At 47.2% G+C, this 12,100-nt stretch overlaps 1 protein-coding gene across 1 annotated transcript in view; it reads right to left on the reverse strand.

The window, feature by feature from the left end:
* LOC8039405 (flotillin-1) overlaps positions 1 to 12,100 on the reverse strand; it is a 31,298-nt gene that overhangs the window by 2,958 nt on the left and 16,240 nt on the right. The window contains exons 9-11 of the mRNA XM_029980775.4: positions 4,706 to 4,751; positions 1,396 to 1,533; positions 407 to 604 (exon numbers count right to left, since the gene is read on the reverse strand). Of these exons, the coding sequence (XP_029836635.1) occupies positions 407 to 604; positions 1,396 to 1,533; positions 4,706 to 4,751 (382 nt within the window). The remainder of the gene's footprint in view (positions 1 to 406; positions 605 to 1,395; positions 1,534 to 4,705; positions 4,752 to 12,100) is intronic.

Genomic DNA, 12,100 nt, shown 5'->3' on the forward strand with positions numbered 1-12,100 from the left:
ATACCATTTAATACCACCCACTAAAACAAGCACCGGATTTCACTCTGTGTTGTCTTGCCACTGACACTGAGACATTATAAACGTTTTTGAACAATCCCTGTCAAATTTAGCTGGATAGTTCTCTCGCTAATAGAGAAAGAAAGGTCAAAGGTAAAGTGTAACGGCTCGCCACGTGACATCTCACACAAACTTGCAAAGTCCAGGCCATAAACAGATGCACTGACGGCACATTTCTCGCACATAAACAAAATTTTTAACGCCTCAGACACACACTTCCTGAGCTACTAAATCGCTAGCCATCACTAGGAATGATGTCAACCAATTCGACGTACCACCGAATACAACAAAAGAATAAAGTCACAACACCCCCCCCCCCCCCCCCCCCCTTCATGAGTGCAACGCTCACCCATCCGGTGATGTTGCGGTCCTTGCTGCAGGCGGTGCCCACGTTCACCCCAGTCAGCTGGTGAACCATGCTGGTGGTCTTGGTGATGATGTCAATCACCTCCCCGGTGAGCTTTCCTGCACCCACTTCTCCCTTGCCGGAGGACACCATGACCACCCGCTTGCACTGCGATATGGGTGCCGCCACTTCCGCCGCCACCTGCCGGGATGCCAGTGGCAATTATAGCCTCAAACTAGCGGTGCCAAACTTGCCTAAACGTACGTTTGAAAGCGGTATTTGGGGGTGCTGGATTGCCTTCAAATGAGGAAATTCAGACTGCCTCTGACCGAATACATGTGCCGCTTAAGCAAGTTCGTAAGTCAGGTGAAAAGTCCGAACACATAGCTCTTTTCTTTTTTTAATGTGAAAGCATTAACTGTCCCATGGAGCGAAGCCGGCATATTCTGTAGCACTGAAACGAGAAATAAGTCCTCACTGGCTGCAACGCATCATGTGCCGCTAAAGGTCAAAGTGGAAGTGCCTCAGAAATAAAACACAAAGAAAAGCACAGCAATGCAGATGCTTGGTCACGGTAACCGGCGCGCCGCTCAAGGTCAAAGCAGACGCGCCTCAGAAATAAAACACGAAGAAAAGCACAGCAATGCAGAGTGCTACAGCTATGACTGTAGCGCTCCGCTGCATGTGTGAACAGGCCTTTATGCTTTTGCATTCCTACACGTAAATAGTCTTAAGTGTGTTTGTCTAATTTTTTTTTTTTTTTTTACAGTTTGTTTATTTTCTTTTTGGACAGTTTATTCATTTGCAGATCTGAATACGTAATAGAATCTAAAACACCTCTAGAATAAGAAAAAAATGCCCACGCCCCGCCCACGCCTCGCCCCGCCCCGCCCCTGTTTTAAAGGTTACTGCTTCTGCTTGGCGCCGGCCTGATCCCTCAAGAGGACCAAGACAAAACAAAAGGATGTCACAGAAGGTCTCGGCCACCGCACCTTGGGCAGGGTGTCCAGCATCATGTCAAGGATGGCCGCCTCCTTGTACTCGCGGAAGGCGTCAGCCTTCTTGATCAGCTGCTCCGCCTCTGCACGGGCCTTGCTCTCGATTGCAAAGGCCTCTGCCTCTCCCTTCAACTGCACACCACAACGAGCAAACCATCATGATGGGAACCACTGCTAAAAAACGTTTGCAATACCAAAACGGAACCTCTCTACATCTCTGTAGTAACAAAAAAAATATATATATGAAGAGACCAGCTGGGTTTTTGGTAGAAACAATGAGGTGCCGCTAAAGGTTATAACCAGGGTACAAAACGTAGGTGCACAAAGTGCAAGCAAATGTGTGAACAAACCCGAGGGACAGATAACAATGTAAACACACGCAATATTACCTTAAATACAGCTGCATTTGAGACTTTGCTGTGTGTGTGTTGTAGAGTGTAGGTACTAAAACTGACACCACTTTTTAAGGCCTGGCCCGGCGAGAGGCTGAGAAGTTTAGCTTGAGAAATATCTAATGCTATAGTTATATGGGCACTCTTAACCGCAGTTAAGTGTGACTGAGCTCAGACTTAACTGCGGTTAAGGGTGCTCGACAGGCATCCTAAATCCTAAAGCAAAGTTCTGCTCAAGTGTGGTTAGCAATTTTTGGCAACTACACCTTTGTTACATGGGCACCCTTGACCACAGCTAAGTCTCACTTCAGTCAGACTTAACTGCTGTTAAAAAGACACCGACAACCTCTAAATCTTTTTTTTATATTTTGTTAGGCGATTTAGTATGGTGCCAGAAGACCAATCAATATTTTGCTAATTAATATTTTGCTACAGAGTCACATACATTTTTAACAAAGCCAAGAAAACACAACTGCTCAAAGTTGAAACGGAAGCGCAAGGCCAGAAGTCACGTGGCTACATCTGACCTCATTTTTTTTCTGTGCTCCCTTGGTGTGTGCAGCAGATGGCAAAGATGCCTGCATCGTTTGCCGTGCGACTGTTTAGCATCTATACACCAACTCAACTCTTACGTCGCGCCACGGTGGTTGCCCGGCGGGCGCACTTCCGGTCTGGGGCTGTGAGCAGAAGTCGCAATGCGGGACGGGCATTCCTGTGTTGTTTCGAAAGAAACCAGCCCAAAACCTGCTTTTTTGTCAAAATGCCTGCGACTGGGTATGTACTTAGAGAGCCAAGAAAGGTTTGAAGATCAGTTTTCAAGTGTTTCCTGCCTGCTCAGTTCACCCGATAACATGAATACTTGCCATGAAAAAAGAAACCAGACACCGTCAGACCATGACTGCTTGAGCGGGAAGCACTCAAGTTGAATTCATGAATATCTCTGGTCGTCAGATTTATTTTTGTTGCACAAACGCAGGAAATACCGTCAAGTTGTCCGGACCAAGTTTAGTGAGTCTTCACATTCAAACAGCAGTCTAATTGTTCAAACTGTTGTCTGCTCTATCGAACTCCACTTAAACTGTCTTCTGTTTGTTCAAATGACAGCGCCAGTAGACCTAACATTGCAACAATTACAGACCTCAAAAGACTTTCTCAAGTTTGAAGGTTGCTTGGGGTAAGTAGGCTCGGTTTACACAGCAAATACAATTAGATGTTAATTGTTACCTGTGTCTATCACCGACTTGCTACGCCTGCTGCCCTTGGTTCAATTCTGCTTGCAATTTTCAGTGTCGACGTCGAGCATCGCAGCTGTCATACATTTCTGCAAACTGAGCGACATTGTGACTGAAAATAGTGAGCAGAGTCTCATCATGTAAATCAGGCTTCAGCGCCCATTCTGCACCGTTCACACGGAATGAATCGCTGGACGTCACATTATTTACACAAAGTTTTGCGGTGTAACGAGCCTCGTTAATTTCGCTCGGGCTAATAAAGTAGTTAGACATTACTAGGAAGATCTGGAATCAGCAATTCCAACGCGAAAAAAAAGCACGGGGACTCACACTGACGCCGACAGCATCACATTACAATGGTTTTTTAGTGCAGGATGCAGAACTCCTTGCTTGCACCCCAAAAAGCAAGCGCGGCGCCGGTGGCGTGCCACTAGGGAAGCCCCGGTTTGTTTGTAAACGTGAGCTGGTGCATATCGCTTCCGCTCGATGTTCTGCGCTTGAAGATTGATTGGCCAGTACCACGAGCAACAGTTCCAAAGTAGCGGCCCCACGTCCGTAACAAGGCTGGTCCTTCGTGCGCAGCGATCGCGTCGTCCAGCCCGCGGTATGTCGCTATATTGAGAATGACGTGTACATGTACTTCTTGTAATCTGCACAACATTTTTTTTTTTTTATTATTAACATATTTGCAGTTTTTTGGATGCTACAAAAATGGGGCTCATATTCTTTTTTATTTTGAATATTGAATTGGTGGCTTAGATGACCAGATCACCCACACACATAGTATGAATGACACATGACCATGGAAAAGAGAGTGAGCGCAAATGAAACCGGCCGAATCTCGGCCGGCTGTTTTCAGGCGGAAAGAGAACTAATTTCGAGCAGCAAATTGTGCTCCGGGTAGTTGGGCTCTTACAGGTCATATTCAAACAAAAACCTTGGCGAGCATAAATACCCCTTCAGTGTCCCCTTAAGGGTGCCCTGTAACTAGAGTATTAGAGGGCTATATATGCTTAGGCACATGGTTTTTGTTAATCAGGAGGGTAAACAAATTGAATTAGACAATTGTGGCGGGAAAAACAAGATATAGCAGCTCATGTATCGCTGGGCCCGAGCTTTAGGGCTGGCCCGGGCCTGGGCTCTAATATGTACTATGACCACAGTTTCAGGGTTTCATTCCGTACTTCCTAACTCAAGTAGTTCTCATTAAGTGGAGCCCACTCATAACAGACTTCAAGGTTTCACAAAACATGATGGCAGTTTGTTACCACACTTGCACTTGATAGGCCTTGCTTGAAATCTTTGGGTTTCTCTATCACTGCACAGTGTTACTTTTGTTCAGGCGTTGCCACACAGATGGGATGGGATAAGCACAACGTCAGGCTAACTTTCCCTAGACGACAAATGACTGAAGTACAATGGTGGATTTTACCGTAACAGGTTCATGTCCACTCCATTGAGGCTTCTGCAGTCCATAAAATGCCTGTGATAGAGCTCGTTACCTCACACAGTCAGCTTGAGAGTAAAGTGGAAAAGTTGCGAGCTAATGCTCTTGCATCCCGATAATAAAAAATGGAGCCTGCATATTTAGCACCACTCATATAGCCCTTTCATATAGCATTAAACTTGCTCATAGAGTGCTAAAGCAAGTGGAGAGAAAGTAGATGTTGTAATACTCACGCGAAGTGCCTCTGCCTCAGCTTCAGCCTCCATGATGACACGATTCCTGGGACCAAGCCAGACTCAAGTTAAGGCTTGCATTACATTCCAAAAAGGACAGCAACATTTTGTCATTTTACACCCTTCTTATCATTGGCTTGTTCACTCTGGCAAAGGGTGACAACCTCTATATAGCAACCCTGGAGAATGTGCTGCAATTCAGTCTGCAAGCTTCTCTTTGTCTCCTGTTCAATACATCCCATTTCAACCTCATAGCACCATACTATAATCATTTAGGAATCCGAATTCCAAAATTGGGGAGCTTTTAAATTTCAATCATATAAATACATTTTTCTGGCTAGTGCTTCTTGAATTCCCTTCCAATTTATTAGAAAACACAGAAGCCTCGCTACGTCAGCAGAACCCCCTTGTAGCAAAGACTGATGTAGTAAAGATATGAATACAGTTCAGAAAAATTTAGGTCAGCTTGCTATAACTAATACAGAAACTAGAGGAACTGACAAAGTGAAGATACTGATACAATCAACCTTTGGTTAGTTGAGCTTGACAAAAAAGACGAAAATTTAAGCAAACTTCTAACATAAACAGAATGTTCAAACCACGTCCGAGAAAAAAACCCTTGAATTCGGCTTGTTTTCATCGACACTTACAGACCGTGCAAAGCATGCTCTGCAAGTCAACAATGCATCTAACCACGTCATCAACATTCCCCTTGCAACAACCAATGGAACTATTGCATCAGTGGTGCCTGGCCTAACAGTTCCCCCCCCCTCCCCCCTTATCGAAGTTATCACCTTCTTACACCCTACTGGGCCTAAATCGGTTGCACAATTCAGTGCCTGAAATGGGCGGTCTATTGTAAAATCCCGTAAGCCTTCCCACGAGAGAGTGCCCATCCCATCTTTCTGGCTAAATATCCGCAACATAAAAATTCAGAAACATCGCCCACCCCGGTTCTCATCGGACATCACGCAATGTACGACAGGAATTGCATCAACCGTGCGATTTGTGGTACCGGTATGTCAAGCGAGTTTATAACGGGTTCCCGCATTTTTGTCCATGATCTGCACGCGCAATATCGGCTCCAGTAACAGGTGAGTTGTTCATGCGTCTTTATTGCATCATGAAATGCGAATCTGCTGCATCCGCGATCTGCGGAATCCATTCCCTGCATCTGATCGTTCACCGTTTCTAAGCAACCCTAAGCGCCGCGCGCCGCGCTCTGGAATGCATGCACAACACCAATAAACAGTCTCCGTTAGTCTGGACGTTGGGCTGTGCAGTCGCTTCTTCAGCTTGACACATGGTATCAGAAGTGGGGCCCCGTCCTCATCGTAAGCAGAAATATGAGAGACCTTCCACCGCTGAAGCCGTTGCAGCTGGGTGACAACGCAGCTGCATCTTGGCAGATAAGCAACGAATCAAACCGTCTCTCCGAGCAACGGAACCCACGAAGCTGCGTAGCGAAGAACAAAAGGCCTCCATCTTTTTGCACACCGCAGGCCAGGAAGCCATTGACCTGTTCAACATGTTAAATTTGTCTCCTGAGCAGCAGAACGGCTACGACGTGCTGGTCAAGACCCTTGAGGACTACTGCTTGCCCAAGTGAAACTAGACCTATGAACGTTACGTGTTTCGCACGTGTTGCCAAGCCGAGGGTGAGCCGTTCGAGCAATTTTTCCGGGACCTACAACTCAGAGCCAGAACATGCAACTTTGCAGAGCTAAAGGAATCTATGCTCCGTGATCAGATCGTCTATGGAACTTGGAGCACGTCGCTACGTGAGAAGCTGCTAAGAAAAGAAAAACCTCAGAAGTGGCTGTCGACTGCTGCAAGGCCAAGGAGTGTGCTGAAGCCCAGAACAAAGCACGAAACGAAGACTCCGCCAAGATTGAACCAGCTCAAAAGAAGCAAGTGCCGTTCTTGCAGCTTATCTCACGAGCTAAAGGAATGCCCCGCGTATGGGAAAATGTGCTTCAAGTGCAAGAAGCTGAATCATTTCGCAGGCTGTTCCAGGAAGAAAGCGACCATTCAAGGCATGGCCGAAGGCAATGAGAGTGACACCAACGTCAATATTCTCAAATCTCGACCCCCAAAAGCAGCTGGAGCAGCAGCATCACCAAAACACACATGGAAGGAACTGAAGTGCAACTGAAAGTCAACAAGGGAGTGTAGGCATACCTCCTCCACAGCAGCCTCGTCGCACGAAGAGCGTTCTTCACCGCTACTCGGGCGGCGAAATTGCCCATAGCGGAAAGGTTCATCTCTTGGTGCAGTTCGGCAAATGGCGTGTGCAGCTCGACTTCTTTGTGGTAAAAAAGAGGCAAGCCATCCTGGGCCTCAGAGCAAGCGAACAGTTGGGATTTGTGAACAGAGTGCACTCACTGGCTAACAAGTTGCCCAGGCAATGCGCTGAGCAGCAATTTCCAAGTCTATTCGCCAGTATTGGCAAAACGCGATGCGTGTGCAAGATAGTGCTTCGATAGCATGCCGTACCGGTGGTGCAGCCAGTCCGGCAAGTACTGCACATGCTCAGAGAGCCACTTAAGGAGGAACTGGACTGCATGAAGACCAAAGGCATCATCGCTGAAGCCAAAAAGCCATCCAATTGGGAGAGCCTGTTGGTCAATGTGCGCATGACGAATGGTAAGCTTTGCATATGCATGGACCCCCCGAACGCAAAACCGGGCGTTAAGGAGAGAACATTTTCAGCTGCCACGCCAAGAGGAAATTGAGCGCATACTAAGTATTTCAGCCGTCTTGATGCGAACAGTGGCTTTCATGAGATCTCCCTCAATGCTGAAACATCTGAAATTTGTGCATTCTGCAGTCTCTTGGGTCACTATTGATATCTCGGGTTGCTCGTCGGCACTACGTCAACGCCTGAAGTATTCCAAAGCACAATGACCCAGATATTTGATGGCGTCTCTAATGTGCGGGTGTGCATCGAAGATATACTGGTGTGGCGTGGAACACAAAAAGAGCACAATGAGTGCCTTCACAAGATGTTGGCAAGGGCTGAGACTGAGGGACTAATGCTGAATGCGAAGAAGCGCATCTTTGGACAAGAGGAAATCAGTTTTCTTGGCGACAGGATTAGTTCCAAGGGAATTGAATCGAACCCAGACTTAGTGAAGAGTGTTGTACAGCACCCCATCCCCACATCAAAGAAAGAAGTTCAACACCTGCTTGGTGCAGTGAACTACTAGTTCGGGAAATACTTGCCGCACCTATCGTCCTAGACTGAGGCCTAGCGCAGCCTAGTTAGGAATAACACTCTTTTTGGATGGACCCATCTACATGATCGCAAGTGAAAGCAGGTTAAAGAAACGCTGACTCAAGCCTCAGTCTTGGCAGTCTATGACCCTGATCTGCCAAATGAACTGTCAACAAATGTGTCTGCATTTGCGCTTAGGGTTGCGCTTCTCCAACAACATAGACCAGATTGGAGCCCAGGTGGATAAAAATCGCGAGTGCTCGCAGAGACAGAACGCCGATATGCCCAGAAAGAGAGGGAGGCGCTGGGCATAACTTTTGGCTGTGAGAAGTGTAATGACTCCATCCTGGGAAGACATCTGGTCATCGAAACTGACCATCATCCACTACTGGCAATCTTAAAAAAAAAGAAATGGGAGAAATGCCGCCACGTCTCCAATGTCTATTTTTACGATACGGTTTTGAATCGCGGTTTGTTCCAGGTGAAAAGCTGGACCTTGCCGAAACTCTGTCGAGAATTCAATCGCAGCCTTCCCTGGACGAAGATTCGACAAACGTCGAAGTGCATGCAGTGGATGTCTTGTTCTCCGTCGCGGACCGAAAAACCCTGTCCCGCCTTCAGGAAGTGACCGCCAGCGATCCCGCTCTCCAGAAAGTCATCTTCTATCTGCAATCGTCAAGGCCTCTTGAAGGTGAGATGAAGCTATTTGCACCAGTACTTTCACTGGTCAATGGAGTGCTTCTAAAGGGAAACAAACTAGCATCTCATCAACCATACAAAAGGAAATGTGGCGACGACTACATCAAGGACATCTAAGGTTGGGCAAAAGCAGGCCTAGGGCCAAAGTTGAAAGCTTGGATAGTTGGTGTAGGCTAAACATAATGTAGGCAAAACAGCGCAGAACGACAAAGACTAGAGGGAAGGAACAATCAAAAGGGGACAGGCGCCTGTCCCATCTTGATTGTTCCTTCCCTCTAGTCTTTGTCGATCTGCACCGTTTTACCTATATTATGTTCAGGTCTAGGGCCCGAAAGCTGATGCATTGAACGGGAATGGCTGTTGATGTAACAAATTTCATCCACAGGTGCGACACCTGCAAGAGGTTTTCCCACCGACAGCCTGATGAGCCTCTGTCCCCCCGCGCCATTCCAGAGCACCCATGGGCCAGGGTAGGTGCAGACCTGTTCCAACGTGCCGGAAAACACTACCTGGTTGTATACGATGCTTACTCAAATTCCCTAGAAACAGTGCACCTTAGAGTAACAATTGAAACAGTGTCGGTTGAAAGGCTCTCCGAAATATTTGTTCGGAATGGCATACCTCTAGAGCCGAGTACAGACGGGGGACCACAGTTCACTGTGAAGGAGTTTAGTGAGTTTGCTTCACAATATGATTTTGTGCACACGGTTTCAAGTCCCAGGTTTTCAAGGGCTAACGGGCTGGCAGGAGGAGTTCAAATGGTCAATCGCGTCTTATGCAAGACAGAGTGTGCCAAAGAAGACTTCTGGTTGGGCCTTCTCGACTACCGGGCAGCTCCTCTTGAAGATGGCCGATCAATGGCAAAGCTCCCGATGAGACGGGGATTACGGACACTACTTCTAGAATCCACTGCGTTGCCTACGTCTCCCGTGAGAAAGCACGTACAGAATGATACCAAGGGGACACACCTGGCTCCTCTCCGGACAGGCGACATGGTGTGCATTCGTGACAATGAAAGATGGGGTCATAAAGCGCGAGTGCAATACTCCGTAACCCCAAGGTAGTATACAGTCCTGACTGAAGATGGCTGGATCTTTCGCCGCAACCTGACAGCACCTCCGGAAAACACCTGAAGTGTTCGGCCCTTCCGGTAGCGACTCGAAGGCAACCGGCGACAAGGATCAATCCCTGTTGTCATCGGGAGAGGAACCAGAGCAGCATGACCCGTCGCAGTCCTTCCAGAACACCCCAGCAATGGACCCCCCAAGTGCACCAGATCACGCCTAAACATCACCCCGTCGCAATTCCAGCCAACCAAGAAGGCCACCTTGACAGTGTCATTTGTGACTCTGACTCTCTGGGTTTACTGCCAGTCATCTTTCAGACCATATACATTCTTTCTTCCAAAGAAAAGGAGATGTATCGGATTGTTCATCGTGTGTAAGCAACCCTGTGCACCGCACCCTATAGCACACTCACGTCACTAATAGAGTCTCTTTGTTGGTCTGGTCATTGAGCTCTGCAGTCGCTTCTTCAGCTCGATACATCGTGTGACATGCGAGTTTGTAGTGGATTCCCTCGTCTTTGTCCGCAATCTGAGCGAGCGATATTGGTTCCCAAAACAGGGAAGTTTGAAGCGAGTTCCCACGTGCTTATCGCATCATGAAACTTGAAACTGCTGCGTCCGCGACCTGTGGTATTCATTTCTGTGAGATGCGAGTTCTCGACGGGTTTCTGTGGGTGCTTTGCACCGTGAAACACGAATCTCCTGCATGAAGAACCTGCAGTATCTTTTCCAGAAACACGGGAGTTTGTAGTGAATTCCAGCGCGCTTATCACATTGTCAAACGCAAATCTGTGAGTCTGCAACCTTCGATATCAGTTCCCGTGTCACGTGGGTTGTAGCCAGTGCCCAGGAGTTTATCATTCATTTTTGATTAAATTTTGCTGCAGCATTCTCTAAGATACCCCACCCCATGTTTTTCACCATTGCCTCGGCCAAAACTTTCCCATGCCTCGGCCAACACTTGGATCATGGCGCATTTGTTGAAATCAACATACTATTCATCGAAATAAACATTCCCAAGAGCTTGCCAATTCCTCAAGCTTTGCTGACCACCTGCGTAGTGTGACAACACTGTTTATCTCATTTCTAGGAATTATGCGACGGACAATGGCACACGTACCAGGCTGTGCTTGATGCAACTTGGAGGATTGACTGCGTCGTTTGCTCCTTTCCCGCAAGTGGAGAATGTGCAGTTAACTCCCCAATTTTTTCAAAGACCGCAGCTAATGACAGCGCATGACGCGCCGGTCATCGGTACACGTGCAACTGCAGTATCGGATCAATGCAGCACGATCACGTGCTTGGCCCGGTCAACAAGGCAACACATACTTTCTGTGCTCCCTGAGTTTCTGGGGCACACGAAAGATTCTTCAAAATAACCAGGTCCAGAGGTTACCGTATTTATTTGAATCTAGGCCGATAGTTTTTTTTTTAAATACCAATACATCAAACTCTAGAGTCGGCTTAGATTCAAGGACTTAGAAACACGCGCCAATTTTCAAGTAAAATTGAAGAAAGTGGCGCGCAGCTAGCGCCACCTAGAAAAGAAAGTATTGTAGCCAATACTAGCCGAGCCAGTAGTCACATAAGTACACAGGCGGTGCCGCCATTTTGACCTGCGTTGATAACGGCCTGCGTGCGGCGTGGCGTTTTCTTTTTATCAACAGCGCAATGGACCCAAACAGGCGGTGCCATTATACCGTATTTATTTGAATATAAGGCGAGTTTTTTTTTCCAAAATCCGTAGTGTCAAAGTCATACCCCGCCTTATATTCGAAGCTCAGTATAGCAATATGTCGTTTTTTTTTTCTTTTTCTTGGGTCCTTCAACTGCCCCCTCGCCTTATAATCGTGACCGCCTTATATTCGAATAAATACGGTAGTTCCGCTTTTAAAAGAAAAGTTGTTTTAGCCGCGGAGTTGTCATCGAACGTCGAAGCCGGGCGGGACTTTAGCGTGGATGAAAGAAATGTTCGTCGTTGGAGGATATTTGCGTGCGCCGCAACGAGGATGGTATTCACCGGACCACGAAATGAAGATGACATTGGCCGACTTCGTCTGCATGCAGCGAGCAGCTGCAGGGATCTTCATGTTTAAAAATTTCTTCTTTTTGTGAACGCTGTCCTCACCTCCTTGTTCGGCCTACATTCGAGGTAAGTTTTTTTTTTTTTCCTGGCTTCGGACTTTCTAGGGTCGGCTTAGAATTGGGGCCTGCCTAGATTCGAATAAATACGGTAGCTCTCGAATTACTGCATCATTTTCCTTCATAGCGTCACACGGACAACTGCCCAAACCATACCCGTACCTCGAATAAAATGACTTTGAATTACCAAAATGACTGTATGGCCGTGCTTCTTATTGAAAAAACTGAATTTAGTACAAGAGGAATCGATGCGTGGTCGTCAGTGCGAGCC

Source organism: Ixodes scapularis, unplaced genomic scaffold (assembly GCF_016920785.2).
Source record: "Ixodes scapularis isolate PalLabHiFi unplaced genomic scaffold, ASM1692078v2 PGA_scaffold3__209_contigs__length_174095766, whole genome shotgun sequence".
NCBI classification, from domain to species: Eukaryota; Metazoa; Arthropoda; class Arachnida; order Ixodida; family Ixodidae; genus Ixodes; species Ixodes scapularis.